General features: G+C 41.1%; 1 protein-coding gene and 1 pseudogene across 1 annotated transcript; both read right to left on the reverse strand.

Moving 5' to 3' along the window:
• The window catches only part of LOC130034929 (uncharacterized protein C2orf78-like), a 43670-nt pseudogene extending 39233 nt beyond the window's left edge, over nucleotides 1-4437 (reverse strand).
• A 1160-nt stretch (nucleotides 4438-5597) lies between these two features.
• On the reverse strand, nucleotides 5598-12637 carry LOC130034940 (uncharacterized protein C2orf78-like; the record flags this gene model as incomplete). Its single annotated transcript, XM_056126450.1, has 3 exons — nucleotides 5598-7537; nucleotides 8692-9468; nucleotides 12526-12637. Coding segments are annotated over 3 exons (2778 nt in total), but the record flags the coding sequence as incomplete, so codon positions are not given.
• Nucleotides 12638-17899: the final 5262 nt, after the last annotated feature.

Genomic DNA, 17899 nt, shown 5'->3' on the forward strand with positions numbered 1-17899 from the left:
TTTGTTAGGGTCTCTTTTAGCTGGCACCCTTCAGGTTCCTTGAACCTGAATGGCTGCATTGTGGAGCTCTGGGAATTTTTCAGCAATGATTTGTTCAACCGTGTTTTTTTCATTGGGATAGTTTCCCTGAGCTTCTGGTAGTCCAATGATTCTAATGTTCTTCCTCTTGGAATCATCTCCTAGGACTCTGATTCTCTGTAGAGCTATTTTGAGGTTCCTTGCTACTGTTTGTTGTTGCCTGTTGGCTTGGTGCGGCTGATCTTCCAGCTCACTGATTCTCTCTTCAGCTGTGGTCATTCTACTGTTGAAGGCACAGACTGAGTTTTTCATTTCATCTACGGAATCTTTTAATCGTGACATTTCTGCTCTCATTTCTTTTCGTAATTTGTAAATTTTTTATATCATGTTACTGGATATCTGTCTGACTGTTTCATTGAGTTGATTGAACACCTTCATGACTTTGTATCTGAATTCCTCATCAGAGAGGTCGCTTAGGTGAGCAGTATCAGCAGAGGCTTCTGGATTCTTTTCATTGTCCTCCTCATGTAGTGGGGATTTGCGTTGTTTTTTCATGTCGGTCTGTATGTTTGGGGACTAGGTTCCTTGGTATGGCTAAACTACCTGCGGCCGCGTGAGCGTTGTCCTGATGAAAATTAAGCCACGCCCACTTCTACAGAAGCTACGCCCACTTCTTAAAAGGCCACGCCCCCACGGGTAACTGGTGAGGGGGTGAGGGGAGTAAAGACTGGGAAGGGGAGAAGAACAGCATAGATTGTCTGAGAGGTAGGGGAGAAGACCAGCACAACCTGTCCGAGAGGATGCCTGGCGGGCTTGCAGGGAGAAATCCAAGTCCTGGGTTCAAGTACCAGAGGATGAACTGACCTGGGTTTGGGAGAAGATCAGCACAGCTTGGGGAGCAAAGAGGAAGAGCCCACCCATCTTCTTTTCCCAAGGATTGCTTTAGCTATTCTTGGGGCTTTAGATGAAACTCTTCTTCCAGAATCCTTTAATCTTTAACTCCATTTGAGGTAAAAAGGAAGTTACTCCATTCAAAAAGCATTAAAAACTTTTTACACTTAGATATCAATTTCTTTTTTTAATTTTATTTATTTTTTCTTTTTATATTTATTTATTGAATCACTGTGGGGAAAGTTACTAAGCTTTCAGGTTTAAGTCTCGGTCATACAATGATCAAACATCTTTCCCTTTACCAGTACTCATTTTTCACCACCAAGAACCCCAGTATACGCCCCCTCCCACCCCTCCAAATGCCTGTGAGGCAGATGATTTCTATTTAACTCTTCTCTAAATTGATTAAATTCACTATTTTAACAAAAGATGCACCATTATTGTTTAGAATTTCCTCTCAAACAATCAGAATTACTGAAAAGGCATTGTGAAATATTTTGTTTTTTATAGCTGGTTATGAGAATCATATAATGTCACATGGCCACAATATTGGATTTCTGCAACGAGCCAGATAATTACGAGATTGGTTTCTGTGTGTCTGGTGTTATGGCTGAGCCAGAGAGCCTCTCATGGGGGGTAACTCATGACCTCGGTAGAGCGTGAAAGACGTGCTGGTACCGCCCCCCTTCCCATGAGACTGCAGTTGCCCTGTTACTGCTGGCTCATACCTGGCTTTCCTATAAGCTCTGAGGCGGTGGCCACCTTGCTGCCAGGGGTGGGGGGGGAAGGTGGAAGGGAGCAACACCCTTTCCCCCTCCCGGAGGCTAAGTCTTTTTGCCTCTGGAGTTATGGCTGTGCCAGAGAGCAGTTTGTGGGGGGCAACTCATGACCTCCATACGGCATGAAGGACGAGCCAGTACTGCCCCCCTTCCCATGAGACTGCAGTTGCCCCTTCACCACCGGTTCATACCTGGCTTTCCAATAAGCTCTGAGGTGGGGGCCACCTTGCTGCCAGGGGGGGGAAAAGGCGGAAGGGAGCAACACCCTTTCCCCCTTCCGGGGAGGCATAGCGCCATAGTTTAACGGATGGTCCATTCACTTTTCTTCTGCAAGCTGCGGGGCTCTAGACTAAGTCCTTTTGCCTCTGGAACCATGGCCGTGCCAGAGAGCCGCTGGCAATGCTCAGAGCTGACTCCTGATTGCACACAGGAATCACTCCTGGAAGAGCTTAGTCGACTGGTGCAGGACAGGTGCCCTGCCACTGAACTATCTCTCCTGCCCCAACAACTTTATATTTTAAGGATGCCTATTGCTTTGCTGTGTGAACTACCCCAGCCTCTGCTCTCCATGTACCTCGGGAATTTTGCTGTACTTACTGTCCTTGATGTCTCTGTGAACTTCAACAAGACTCATCTGTGGGCTGGTGGGGCTGGGAGAGCAATATTACATTGATTGACCTGCCTGTGAGACCACTGATGGTTACCCATGTGACCCTAAAGCTTGGACAATCTTCATGTTTGTGTACTTATGTGTTTGTTTCATTCTCTCTGACTGAGTCCTGTTTTATGGAGGTTGAAATTGACAATTGGATTCGGCAGATGAGAATTTAGACAGATTATAACCAATTATTGTGATAAACAAATTACACCATCTATTAGAAATCCCAAGTAGAGTGGGATAATTGGGGAGCTATAAAACGAATCAGAATAACACAAGGAATTACTGAAGTTGCAATTGGTGGTGCTCAGAGCCTACTCCCTGTGCATAGTGATCACTCCTGGCAGGCTCAGAGGACCATTGGGATGCAAAGTTTTGAACTTGGGTCAACCATTTCCAGTGCAAATGCCCTACAAGTGTTTGATATCTCTTAGATCCTGTATGAGCATCTAGCTAGTCAAATCTCATTTTCAACTTAAGATAATCTTACATTCCCTTCAGTGCTCTCCATCATTGTAAAGCTCCATTTGGGGGAGTCATTATAATGAAAAGCCAAAATAGTTTGAAAATCAAAGTAAAGCAGAGAACAAGTCTGGCTGTGTCTAATTTAAGTCCCAAGTTCAAGATGTTGCTACTTGCCAAATAGCCACACAATTTCCATTAACAAGTACTGTGTTTATTTAGGAGTGAAATAGAAAAAGATTATTAAGTTTTATATATACTGGTTTCAAAGATTTGTTCCTGGAGCACTGTACTGTTTTACAAACTGTTATGTTCTTGAAATGCTGTTTTGTTTAGTTTTCTGTGATTGCTCTAATTAATCACCTGATAGCTTGAACATCAGAAGAAGAAAAAAAATCTGCACTCCTAGAAGCCAGAAATTTAATATAAAGATCACTGGGACAAAGGTGTCATCCAGGATATATGCTTTCTCTAGTAGGTCTTTAGCTTGTATTTTCTGCTAGCTTCTGATAACTGACAAGCAGCTAGTCCGGTAGTTAATACACTCCGTCTTGACCACCAGGGTCACATAACCTTGTCTTCTATCTGCATCATCTTCTCCTGCCTCCGTTTGTCAGAACAAATGTTATGCCAGTGACTCACCTGATAATGCACCAAATCTCTCCATCACCAGCCATAGCATGCACTGAGTCGAGTTTTTATGAAACAAAGGAACATTCGCAGGGTTGATGATCTTTTTGAATTACCATTATCCAGTCTACACCTTGATGTCGTTAGCATCTAGAAATATATGAACGGGATGGTATTTTGTGTGTGTATGTGAATGCTTTTATTTTTTGTGTTGGAGCCACACCTGATGGTGCTCAGAGCTTCCTCTTGGCTCTGCACTCAGGGATCACTCCTGGCAGGGCTCAAGGTACCACATGGGGTGCCAGGGAGCCAATGCAGGCCCACTGCGTACAAGGCAAGCACATTACCCTCTGTACAATGTCTCCAACCACTCTCATTATTTCATTTAGCCTATGTATGAGACGTCCAGGGCTTTGTGCATTTAGGAAGTGTGGAAACCTCTCTCCAATATGGTAGATCCATACAACAGAATATTAGTCATAGTAAGTAATGACACGCTATAGCACAGATGAACTTTAAAAGCATCAGGGTGTGAAAAAGGCTGTCCAAAGGTCACATAGGATCCATGTATATGAAGTGTTCAGAGTAAGCAAATTCATAAAGACAAAAAGATGAGTGTTGCCAGAAACCAGAGGAAAGAGAGAATGGAGAGGTCAGCGCGTAGTGAAGAGGCTCTTTTTGGCAATGATGAAGATGTTATGGGGAAAAAATGGTTAATAGTTGCAAAACTAGCAAGTATACCAAATGCCACTGAAATTAGTCTCAAATGGTGGTTCTCACAAAAAAAAAGTTTATGCATATGAGTATTCTAAAAGGGTGCAAGTTCTCTGTCCTTCACTCATTCCCTTCAAGCACCTATGAAAATTGGGAATAACTGTAGGGCTGTGACCAAGTTTTTTCTTTGCAAACTCTAAATTACATAAACTAGTAAACCTTACCTTTTTCACTGTAGCAACATAAGGCCATGAGACACTCCTGCAGCCTGGAGCCCAAAGCCATTTATAGAGTTGGTTCTTGTGTGAACTTCAGTTAACAGCGACATTTAGAGCAGGCTGCATGCACCAGGGACTGTGGAAGATCACGAGCAGCCCATCAAGCGATTATATTTTGAACTCGCCATGCCAGTAATGTCAGGATGCTGTGGCCTGAAAGCCAGATTGGCCACCTTGGGGGTTTTTAAATCCAAAGAACTTAGTCATATAGACTTCATTGTTGAACCTTGTTAATACAGTGGCACCGTAATACTGGCTCTCAGTATTTTGGGGAAGATGAAGTGAAATGGTGGATCTAGGGTTGCTGAACATAGGGCCTGACTACATGGTGATTTATCTTTACATGTGCCAGGAGCTGAACTTCAGGCTTCATGCTACAACTGTTTTCTTGGCTTTGTTCCTGTTAACAGTCGCTCATGAATATCTCTGAGGACCGTTGACCACTTATCTGGTAGGCTCATTCCCCAGTATATGTGGTCACATTCCCCAGCCATGATCATTTATGGATAGACCAACCAAACCTTTTGGAGATGTGTCTCAAATTTCTTTATTTTCCAAAATGGTCATGAGTTCATAAACACAGCCTCCATGAAAGAAGTTTTATTTTTCTTATGGTCATCTCAGACTCATCTGCCTTCCTCGGCCTATTCCAAATTTATTCTCTTAACCCAAACTGTCTCTCTGTGGCATTTCTCCCATTCTTTTTTGAAGAAGACCGTGGATGGGGCATATATGACAGTGCTCTGGCCTTACTCCTGGCTCTGCACTCAAGTATCACATCTGGTGGGACTCTGGGGACCATAGAGGATTGCAAGAATTGAATTTGGGTCAGTTTTGCGTGCAGGGCAAATTCCCAATCCGTTATACTATTCCTCTGACCCTCCCCCACTCTTCATCAGGCCCATGAAATTTCTCCTCTTATGGGCTTTATAACTCTGGACGAAGTTTATCTTTCTTACAACCTTGTCTGTTGATGCTTTGTCCTCTCTCTAACTTCCCATTCTTTCTCATGCCATCCTTCAACCCCCAGCCCCTCCAAATAACAACCACAGTTGACAGCATCTCAAAATTGAGAACTTTTATTACCAGTCTATTAATTTAATGCATCTCTTCAATTTCTTAAATATATGGCAGAATAAATAAAACATGTATGGTATTTCTAGTGTTTGTCTAGGGCAACCATCTGGTAACTAAAGTGGCACCAACCATCCCAGCTACTCACATTACGTAGCCATAGTATAGAGAGATTTCCATCTCTTTTTCTCTCTCGATGAAAAACTGCACTTTCCCCAAAGAGGTGTATTTGGCAGCGTTCTCACGCTCCTGCTGAGCCTTCCTTTTCATAGCCTCACGCTCTGGTCTCTGCTCTTTTGTGATGGGCTTTGACATTACTGGCTCGGGAACATTGGGCTTTCTCCATGGAATTGGTTGGAAACGGAAGTCTTGGAGGAGAAACTGACTCTGACGTTTGGGTGGAGACTGGCGCTTGCTCACAGAGACAGGAAGGGGCTCCCGCTGGAGAGAAGTGCTAGCTGTTGTCTTGTAGGGAGCAGCAGGTCTAGAAGTTGCAGGCTGAGTAATAGGCCGGCTAGTAGGATTCAGCAAACCTGGTCGAGATGGGTTGGTCGAAATGGGCGGAGCTAGTTTGGCAGGACCAGGCAAAAATGCAGTGGTTGGCCCGGATGAATTGGCGGCAGTTGGCAGAGCTGAGTTGGTAGAGCCAGGCCTGGCAGGGTAAGCTGCAGCAGGACGATGTGAGGCCACAGACTGTGGTCTCCGAGGAACAGGCCGAGCTTGAGGCTTTTCCATGGTTGGAAAAGGCAAAGGTACCAATTTGACCTTCCCAGGAGGTGGCAGCTCATACTGGGATGGAGACGAGCGTTCTTCAAAACTGCTACTTGGTTTCTGCACTTGGACCTGAGTTTTCTCAAGGCTTTTTTCATCCTGTGTAGCACCTGGATTTGGTTTGACAGCAGAGGATGACTGGAAATCGCTGGGCTTCTTTGAGCTACCCAAGACCCGGGAGGAAGAGCAGCCAGGCTTTGGATCACTCTTCTTCCCAAGAGCGTGAAACACTTGCACAGACTCCAGCATGTGCATGCCTAGGCAGCTGCGGGGCTTTTTAAAGGCCTCTTGGCAAAGCTCAGGTTGACTTTTCTTGCGTTTCATCTTAGCAGTGGTGGGCTTCTCTTCTGCCTTGACCTTGTTCCCTGGCTGCTTACTCTCCTCAGCTTTCTTAGAGTTTTCTCTGACCCTTTTTGTCTTCTCCTGCCCATGGCTCTTTGTCTTGCTGATCCTGCTGGATGCAGCTTTCGGAGGTTTGCTGTTAGGTTTGGTCATGGTCACAGGACACCTCTCACTGACTGCAGCATCACAAATAATCCCTGCTCCCCCTACTAAGCATTCTAGGTCTTTTAGCTGGATTTTGGCCTTGGGTTTACCCTCAAGAGGCTCAGAGGCTTCATTTTTGTCCTTCTGGGTTGGATAGGAGGTACCCTTAGTGCCACTTGAATTTTCTTGCACCTGATTCAGAGTGATGATGTCTGTGGTGTTCATTACCTGCAGATCTTTGCACTGATCCAGGTCTTTTAAACATTCAAAGAGCTGGGGAAGATGTATATCTTCCACCAGTGTTGTGATGTCTGCAAAACTACTGCCAGATTCAAGCCCAATTTCAAGTGTTCCTGCGTCCTCCAAACATAGACCATTCTTTCCCTGACCAGTAGTTTCAGTACCAGGCTGTTGCTCTTGGCTGATGGGATCAATGCAAGCTAGGAGCTGGTGGATATCAGGGATTTCTAAAGGGCACAGTGGAGGATCTTGGTTTTCTATTGGGATCTGGTAGGTCTCCAGAGACTTTGAAAGCCCAATTTTCATCTCATCCACATTCTTATCTGTTTGTTCCTGAATTGGAGCTGGAGGCAGCACCAGGTTACTTTGGGCTGGTGTGATTATTGGAACATCCCCGAGTTCAGGTGGTGGATTACTCTCAAGTATTTGAATCCTGCTACTGCAAGACATGGGAAATTCTGAAGTTTGTTTTGGACCAAATGTCTGTCCTAAAGGTTGCAATGCCAGAGAAGTCTCCATTCCCAGGGAATTCATCACTACAAAGGAACCAAAGAAGAAATCAGTTTCCCGTAAATGTGATAATCCCTCCACACATCTAGTGGTGCCACAATTGTGCTCCTTTTAGTAATGGGCAAGGCATTGTTACTGGCTCTTCTAAGGATCATGGACAAGGCCCTGTGCTAGAAGATTGGAAGTAACTGTTGTAGTTCATACTGTTGTTCATGTGGTGCTGTTGTTTCTTAGTTTTCTTTGTATTTGAATGAGTTTCTGTGTACTTTAAAAACCATATTTAAAATAAGAGATTTGCTAAAACATGCTTTAAAAAAAGAGATTTCGGGCAGAGAGATAGTGCAGTCATTAAGGTAATTGCTCTGCACACATCTGACCTTCATTAGATCATCAGTATCACATAAGATCCCTTAAGAAACCTCAGAAATGATACTTCCTCACAGAGCTTGGAGTACACCCTGAGCACTGAAAGCTATGAGTCACATTCTGTCAGCCCCAAACTAAAGTTTTTATTTCAAATCAGAGATTTGCAGACTAATTAATGCTATATAGTGCTTAGCATTATAATATAAGGTATTGACAATTTCTCCACTTTTCTGGAAAAAACAGAACAGCTCATATCATGGAATAGGAGAAGGAATGAAGCAGCACTTCATCATGGAATCTGTACTCAAGTACAGATTTTAGGTTTGATTACTTTGGACAGGATCTCTGAATACAAAGTGTATTCAGATCTTGTTATACATTACAATAAGGGAAAAGTTAAAGTGGTAGTGTAACAATGAGAGTTCTGAAATGTCTTCAGAACACGCAAAAACAATAGTTAAAGAAATGGAGTTTATTGTTAATGTAGTAATACTGGGGGACTGATCAACTATGACAGTGAAAAGTGGGCCATTCCTTGGTGTGCTCCTGATGTTTTCTTATTTGAAAACTAGATAGCCATTATACTATTATACCTTCCAATCTGCATTAGTAGCTCTTGTGTTGAGTGTGAAAATAATTGCTGTAAAATGAGTGAGGGGAGTTTAAACTTAAACTGAGTTTAACTTCAGGTTTCATGAACTTAAAAATCTCAGCTTATTAAACTTAAATGCCACCTGTCTATAGACAGTTTCCCATTTGCAAATTTGATCCCAATATTTGAATGCTGACTTTCCCTTCTCTCCATTTTACTCACCTTGATAACTCGATTCTGTGATGGGTTGAGCAGACACAGAGTAATAGATTCCAGAGGTGGAGGCTGGTGGCTTTTTATTGGGGGGCTGGACCTCTTTTAGAAACATAACCATTTCTGGGGATGAGTTGCTGTAAGTTTGGGAGGCCAAGCCCCTACCCCTTGTATATGACATGGAGCCATAAGATTGCAGGCAGGGACTAAGTTCTCCAGAAAGGAGAGGTCCCTGAGTGTCCTGATGATAGTAATACACCTGGCTTCCTTCCTGGTAGGGAAACGACAGGCTATGAGTCTGATTTGGAATCTGAGCTGGTGTCCTCTCAACCAAACTGGCAGAAAGTGATGGGTACGCAGACACCGTGTTGTTGGTATCTAAGGTTTTCTCATAGTGATCTGCCATAGACATGGAAGAGACAGCAGTGTCTTGGTCAATGATAGTCAGAGTAAAGTCTCCCATGGAAGACTTCTTTTCAGCGCTTCCTGCAATATCCCATTCCAAAACATTTGGGTAGGAAGCAGCCGAAGTGGATATGTGGCTATGGCCAGACATTCCAGACAGCATCGTTGTGCTAGAATGTTGGTAAAGATAGGCACTACTCATCGGTGGTTGGAAAGAGATGCCAGAGGCTGAGGGCAGGAGCCAAGCAGAACTACCAGCTGGAGCAGATACTCTGGAGTAGTTGCAGACACTTCCTGGTAAGGAAGCTGCATTGTTCACCACGGGAAGGGGAAGCGGCAGAGAATGTGCAGTTCCCAATATAGACGGATTTTGAAAATTTTCTGTAAGGAACAAGAGGGTGACAAAAAGAACTGTGAGACTGATAATCTCCTACAACATTTGAGAGGAACAATATTAACTTAGACTTTTAGCTACAGAGAAATTTCTAATACCAACAGTCAACTGAGTTACCATAAGTGTCAAAGCATTTGGGTGGCTGAAGGGCTGGAACATTTTGGCTCTTTGTGTATTTGGCACCGTGCTCCCAAAGTGAAAACAGAGCTATAGAAGCCTCAGGTGATCTTGTATGTACATGGATTTCTTGCTTCCAGCTAGTTTCTCCTTTTCCTATCTCTACCTGTATCTTGTTCCCCTATTGACTCATATGCTATTTCCTAGAATGGAAGCATTTGAAAACTAGGAAGTCCTAAAAATACAAAGTCCTAAGCTAACATTGTATTTGACAAGAAAGAAACCTGAGGTCCAGAGGTGGCATAGAGACTTGTTCAAGTTCTCCCTTTATCTGGGGGGAGAGTGGGGTGGGTGGAGTTTGGACCAGTACCTGGCAGTGATCTTGGGCTATTCCTGGCTCTGTACTCTGGAGTGACCCCTTGTGGTGCTCAGGAGACTGTGTGCAGTGACAGAGATCCAACTGGATTGGCTGCATACAAGGCAAGTGCGTTATCCCTTCCTGTACTATCTCTCTGACCCTTATGTAGTACCAGGTTACAGAACACAGGCATGTGGACTTTCTTGCCAGAATTCTGCCTTGATTACTACAATACCAGAAACTAGGAGAAAGATACCTTACATTAATATAGGCATTTTCAGTCATTACAACTATTACCATTGGAATATTCAGGTTTTCATTTGACTTGTGCAATTCATATCTGTTACCTCTGGTTCACATATGACTCAATGTAGTTGATGAATTAAAGTTTAGCATACTTACCCTGGTTTCTGATCCTACCTCAAAAATGACTACTAGGTTTTTTTCTTAAGTAGAGCATTTGGAAGGGAAACAGTTATTTAAATTCTGAGTCTCAAGTTGCTTATCTGCAAAGTAGTTACTAACAACTCTAAGTATAATAATGCATGCATGAATAAAATCTATTTCATGTGATTTACATGGGAGGCAATATAAAGATAAAGGAAAGATCATGAAAAATATGTATCACAGAACTGAAAAAGAAGTATACAGATATTAAAATCTGGGCTATGTAGCACGCAACGTAGTACAGTATGTGATTGTAGCAGACCCAAGAGTAAGCCCTGAGCCACATTGGATGTGGCTCCAAAACAAAACCAAATAAAACAGTACAGTAAGTTTATCAATAAATTGTGCCATGTATTCAATATGAAGATAGTATTCTCTTTAGGCAAAAACTGTTAGCCAAAAAATGAAGTAGAAGTTGATTTTTGAGTGCACACCAATCCATAAAAGAGAAAATATTTACCAGTAACTTACATGACAAGCAGAAAATAGGAATAAACATGATTGTATTTAATAGACAAAATGTTTGAAATGAGTAAAATACAGAAAGAAACATGTTAAGTACAAGGAAATTACATTATTATTCTCATTCATACCTCTGAATATTAACCGGCAAACAACAGGTATTAAAGATAGCATATGATTTCAGTAAATCACACAAGCAACAGGGAAAAACATTTTAAAATGATCACAAAAAATTGCAAATTTATCTTCAAAACTTAGATCAGAATTATCTTTATCAACCCTAAAATGTCCTTCCCAAAGTTTAAGAAATGATCACCAAATTCCAATTTAAATATTTTTAATGTAGGAAAACTCAAGACTCCACAAAATGTACATAAATGTGTAATTAGACATGTGAGACTTGACTTTTCTCTTTCTTCTTAGGATCTAAAAACAGATGTCGACTGTTATCAAAACACTCTCATGTTAGGAAGAAAATATTTGTAAAGATGACAAGCAGCCTTAACCTGGAACCTACTTATTGCACAAAAGAATCAATTCTCCTGATTCGGGTTAGCTGATATCATTTCTTTATTTTAACAGGCAGAGCATACATGTAGCATAAAAAAATAGAATGTAATGAAAACATTAAAGGTTCTGTTTCTTCCATCCACCTAGATAACCACTATCAGTTATTTATAGGAAGCATCATTACTGAAGTGTGTTTATATTCAATACTTCCAAGTGCCAACAGTATTTTAAGAGACAATAAGGAAAAAAAAAAACACCACCAAAGATGGCTTTCTGATAAACTGCTTTTCTTACTGGTACCCTATTCGAGGCATAGTTTACTTTCTAGTCCTAGAATTTATTAAAGTAAACTGCTTTGACTTGCTCTCAATATATTTAACTCAGCATATTTAGCATATATTCTTTGTTTTGATTTTAAATCTTTGATTCTCTCCAACATTCTATCCCCAACGGTTTCCCCTTCTTTGATAATTCCCCTCCATATTCTCTTTTTTTAATTTCCTATTATTTTCTCCCTTATATTATCTTCTACTTCTTGGCTTCTGTTGGTCAATGCTTGATGAAAATGACCCTAAAATTCCTTACCTTTGAGGACCTGCCTCCCTACCCCTCAGCACTACACACCTCTCCATGGCCCATTTTTTTCTTATCATCTAGTTTAGATAGAAAACTCAAAGACACACGATAATTACTTTTGAATAGCTCTAAATTTAAAATACTAAAGTATAAATACAAGTGGAGAGACCGTTACAGAGAAAACATCCCGGTATCTATTAACAATTTTCAACGGCACCTACATTTTCTGTTTCTGTCAAAATACTGTCTCTGATTTACTTTTTTTCATGGATATCATGTAAAAATCATTAGTAAAAGGAAAAAGAAATTCAGAGAATCAACACTCATATGTAAACATGAATTTGAGATTGTAAGTATGTCTAAAATGAAATGTAATAAATGAGGAAAAACACTTTGTATGTAAGAGAAAGCCAGTGTCTAAAATCACACAGCAAATGTCAAAGTCAAGCTAAAATGAGGCTTATAAAATTCTACTTGAATACTTTCTTCCATTACTTACATGCTGTTTTTACTTGCCTATTCATTTTAGGAATGAGGAATCTAATGGAAAGCCTTTAAAAGTGTTATCCCTTACCTGACATGGTCAGCGAAGAGGAAATATTGACAAAAGGTCGATGAGAAGAAGAGATGATGCGAGAGTATGTCCGTACATTGAAGTGGAAGACCACAAGTGTCCAGATGATTGGTCACTGGAGATTGTTCATTGGTCACTGGCCACTTGCGATGATCCAAATTTGTTTACAGACAACTGCATGGGAACCCCAAGATTCTACCAGGTGGTGGTAGGTGTGGTGGGAGAATGATGTCATAAAGCAGGCAGTTGAAAGGTAGAGGCTAGCCAATAAGGAGGTCAGATTCCCAAGAAGGAGACCAGATTGGGTAGAGAGAGAGGTAGAATGAAGGAGGCTAGGAAGATGGAATCCTACAAGACAGTTGTAACAGTTTCAACCTTCTTCAGACTCTTATGTTAGGGAAATACTCCTATTAAATAGTAACTTTGGTAATTTATTGCACAGTCAACAACATTAAGGTATTACTAATATATTTTATATATTTAATACAATTAAATTACATTTACATTTAAAATTATGCAGTTATATAGTTATATACAGAAGTGTATTTTAAATATATATGAAAGAAAATTGATTTTTTACAGAGGGAGAAAAGGGACATCTAGGTTGAGATTGAACAATTAGAATTGTTCTGAAAGTGTCAGTCAATCTCACTAGTGAAGTTCATGGCAGCTTTAAAAGTCTCCAATGGAAGGGATGAGGGGTTCTTTTTATAACTCGGTTGTAGAGTGACTTTGTGTGCACTTGAGTGCACTCCTGGAGAATGGTGTGGCCCAAGGCTTTTTTGTTTCTTTCCCTTGATTTCTGATCTTCCTTCAGCTGCTCTGGACTAGGCAGCTGTATCTAGAGATACTAGGAAGCTGTATCTCTTTCTATAATGAAGAGAGGGAAATAGTGACTACATAATGAAGGTATTCTTTCTGGGGGAAGCTTGATCTTGAATTCTTTTCTGGGAACGGGAGGACTGCAGGGGCTTCCCAAGTGCTCGGGGCAGGCCAGGGTTCTCTTCCAGCAATTATTGTCCAACTTGGCCAGCAGTTTTAGGGTCTGAAATTGCTGGGCTACTCAAGTCCTGTGGTGTTAGAGACCACCAGGGCCATCCCAGCAGTGCTCGGGGGTTTCCAGGGCTACCTGGTGAGTTTAGCAGGGCACCTGTGCTACCTGGACCAAACAAGAGTCAGGTGCATAAACGCATGTGCCTTAACCCCTGTAATTTCTCTCTAGCCCCTTGATCTTACATTATTGCACTCATGGATATAATTTTCTGTGAATCTCTTTGTGTTTTTTTGTTTTGTTTTGTTTTGTTTTGTTTTGGGCCCAACCGGTTGTGCTCAGGGCTTACTCCTGGTTTTCCTGCACTCAGGGATTATTCCTGGCAGGCTCAGGAGACACCCTACAGTGATGCCAGAAATTCAATCCCAGTCAGTAGCTTGCAAGGCAAACCACCTTACTGGATGTACTATCTCTCTGGCCTTCCAGTGAATTCTCTTGTTAGTAATTTTCTATCACCCTGAAGGCATCTCCACTCTTTTTAAAATTTTATTTTTGCAGGGGAGGTGTTGGGCCTCACTAGGCTATGTTCAGAGGCTACTCCTGGCTTTGTGTTCAGAGTGATCCCTGGTGGCGTTTGGGGACCATACTGGTGTCTAAGATTGAGCAAGAATGGGGGCAGGATACAAGGCAAAAAACTTAACCTTTGTACCTTCTCTCCGGCCCCCTTTTTTTTTGCTTTTGGGGTAACACCCAGCGATGCACAGGGGTTACTCCTGGCTCATGCACTCAGGAATTACTCCTGGCGCTGCTTGGGGGACCATATGGGATGCTGGGAATCGAACCTGGGTCGGCTGCATGCAAGGTGAATGCCCTACCTGCTGTGCTATCGTTCCAGCCCCTCCAGCCCTCTTTTAGTTCTTTTATCTGCAAGAAGCTTTGGGTACAAATAAGATCTCTTTTCATTTTTATTTAAGTGTATCCAGTACAGCTGTAAATGTAGCATGAATTTCATGCTTGTAAACAGTCAGCAAAGAATCTTGGGTGTCTAGAATTCTTTCAGGCTTGGGAGCAAAGCCAAGCAACTGAAGAGAACAGAGAAATAAGGGAACATGAGTACAGAATATGGAACAAGCAAGGCGCAAGAGCACAAGGAAAATAAAAGATTTGTGGGGATTTGGTTTGGTTTTGGAACCAAACCTTGAAGTTCTCAGACTAGTCCCCACTTGATAATTGGTGCTAATTTCTGGCAGTGCTGGGAGACCATGCAGTGAGGGGAATGAACTCAGACTTCCAGCATGCAACGCACACTCTTCAGCCCTCTGAGGTGTCTTCCTCAGCTCGGGTTTTTGTTTCTAATGAGAAACAAGCTCATATGTTTACATACAGTTGTAATATCACTTGTATCACCTGTATTATTTGTCATCCCATTGCTCATTGATTTGCTCGAGCGGGTGCCAGTAACATCTCCATTCATCCCTGTCACGTTCTAGTGTAGCCAATGGTGTCTGCTTCCTCCAGGAACACGAAGAGTGTTAAACCATTCATTCAGGGTCTTGAGGAAGAAGTCTGACTATCTTGTAGGTAGGCGGCCAGGCGTTCTTTTGACATCCTATGTAATCCAGTCGGTAACGGCTCTAGTCCAGTGGTCGTCTCCAAATCGCATTATGTGTCCAGTCCATCTGATTTTCGACACCTTGGCAAACTATAAACAGTTGTAATATAGAAATAAATATGTATAGTTAATAAGATAATACCGCAATTGGCATGATTCCTACATGCTAAGGAGAATAATCTTCAATATGCTTTTCTTACCTTTTTAATATTATACTATCTCATTAATTGGCGTGTTTGTAGGCTATAGACTTCATAGCTACTTATTTGGTTGCATCAGGGATCACATTCAGAGCCTCAGACATGAAAGGGTTATGCTCTGCCACTCAGCCACATTTCTAAACATAGACGGCTCTTAAGAAATCAGATTTGCTTACCTGTTTTTTCCTTGTCATATTCTTAAGGAATTCAACATTGTCAGACACGTTCCAAGTTTTAAAATAATTATTAAGAAGCGTCACAAATTACTTGACTTGAAAGAATCTGTGGAGAAATTTAAAAAGGAGTCTGTGAAAAGGCAATGTGGTGAATTGACCCTGTTTCTGACCATGTTGACATATGCCATTCTACTTACAAATTCGATAGGTGATAGGTCATCATTTTGATACTTACCTGATAACGTGATAATTATCTTGTATGCCTGCATTTTGTCTCATTTTGGCTTTTCAGGGATGCCACACCTGGTGGTGCTTGGGGTACCAGGAATTAAACTGGGGTCAACCATATGCAAAGCAAGCATCACACCTCCTATATTATCTCTCTATTCTGTTTGCTTATTGACCATCTGTCTTTATTCCTTGTTGGCGTGTTGACTCAACTTGTCTCCTCATTTTTTTTTGATGGAGTGGATTGTTTTTTGTTGTTTTGGCTATTGGTCCTTGTTAGATGCATAGTACACAAATATTTTCTCTCATTCCTATGATATCTTTTTGTTTTAATTACAGCTTATTTCACTGTGTGAAAGACTTTTAGTTTAATACAATTTTGTTTATTTTTGCTTTTGTTTTCCTTATCAGTGGAATTGTATCTCCAAAGACATCATTGAAACAAATATCATGGCATGCTTTGCCTATTTTCTTCAGATGTTTTGTGGCTTCCCAGATATCAACCCAATCTTTAGTTCATTTTGAGTAAACTTTTGTGCATGATCCAGTTTTATTGCTTTTCTATCCTGTTTTTCCAACTACTTGTGAAAGAGATTTTCCGTTCTCCTTTTTATGTTCTTTTCTAGGTCTGCATTTTTTTATGTTATGTCCAACTGAGTTTGTTCTCACCCCAAGCTTGTGTCTTACAGCAAATTGGTACATGTTTAGCCTTTATGGTTTGTAAAATAATTACATCACTTTTCATATATTGTCATATTATAGATGTTTGTACCACTCACTTTTGGCCACTGCTGACAGATTAGATACTTTAAAAATATTCCAAAGGAAGATATTGTCATATTACAGATACGTATAGTATTTACTTTTAGCCACTGCAGACAGGTTAGATACTTTAAAAATATTCTGAAAGAATATTTTGTCATTTCACAACAATTTGTTTTGTTTTACTTGCTGTGCTAGGGATCAAATCCAGAGCCTCACATACGAGGCTTTACTTAAGCCATATCCCCAATAAGCACCAAATTTGAATACGTGCCTAATTCTAAGTTTATAAACAAAACTGTACTTACACATCTTTCCCCCCAAATATGAGTTCTCTAATTAAACTATTTTTAATACATGGGCGTTTTTAGAATTGTAAATGTTTGTGAATTTAAATTTAGCTACCCAAGAAATGTTAGCTAGGGGCAAGAACAATAGTACAGAAGGGAAAGCACTTGTCTTGCATATGGTGGATCTGGGTTGAAATCCTGGTGACACATATGGTCCCCTGAGCACTACCAGAAGTAATTCCTGAGTGCAAAGTCAGGAGTAACCACTGATGTTGCCAGGGTTCACTCCCTCAAAAAAGAAATCTTAAAGTTAGTGATTTTTTTTTCTAATTTAAACATTTAATAATTCTGATTCTCATTTTACTCAGCTCTGTAAAGAGTACTATAAATCTACATAATATGCTTTTAGAAATTATAATCTAAAATATAAATATAACCAAATATCATTATTGTAGCATTATAGCACTGTCCTCCCATTGTTCATTGATTTGCTCAAGCGGGCCCAGGAAACGTCTCCAGTGTGAGACTTGTTGTTACTGTGTTTGGCATATCGAATACATCACGGGTAGCTTGCTAGGCTTTGCCATGCGGGCGAGGTACTCTTGGTAGCTTATAATTGTTTAAGATTTCATCTGGAATTATCTATTCTGACTTTAGACCTACCACGGAACATGCTGTCCTTTGCCGTTCAATTTGTAGTAGAATTCAATTGTTCCAAAAGATACAGATCTATGTTTTATATTGAGTTAAAAACTTAGACTTAAGCTCCACTCTTAAATCTCAGGTTTTTAATATTCCCTCACATGTGAACATATATATAGTCATCACTGTCCTCCCGTTGTTCATCGATTTTGCTCGAGTGGGCCCAGTAACATCTCCATTGGAGACTTTGTTGTTACTGTGTTTGGCATATCGAATACATTGCGGGTAGCTTGCAAGGCTCTGCCCTGCGGGCTCCATACTCTAGGTAGATTGCTGGGCTCTCTGAGAGGGGTGGAGGAATCGAACTCGGGTCGGCCATGTGAACCCCAGAAAAAGATTCCCCTCTGGGTGGGAGTATAGTTTGATATTGTTTTGAGCTTAAGTAGTATAGTTCCAAGATTTTAGTTTGCATA

This window comes from Sorex fumeus, unplaced genomic scaffold, assembly GCF_029834395.1.
Source record: "Sorex fumeus unplaced genomic scaffold, SorFum_2.1 ptg000006l, whole genome shotgun sequence".
Classification (NCBI taxonomy): domain Eukaryota; kingdom Metazoa; phylum Chordata; class Mammalia; order Eulipotyphla; family Soricidae; genus Sorex; species Sorex fumeus.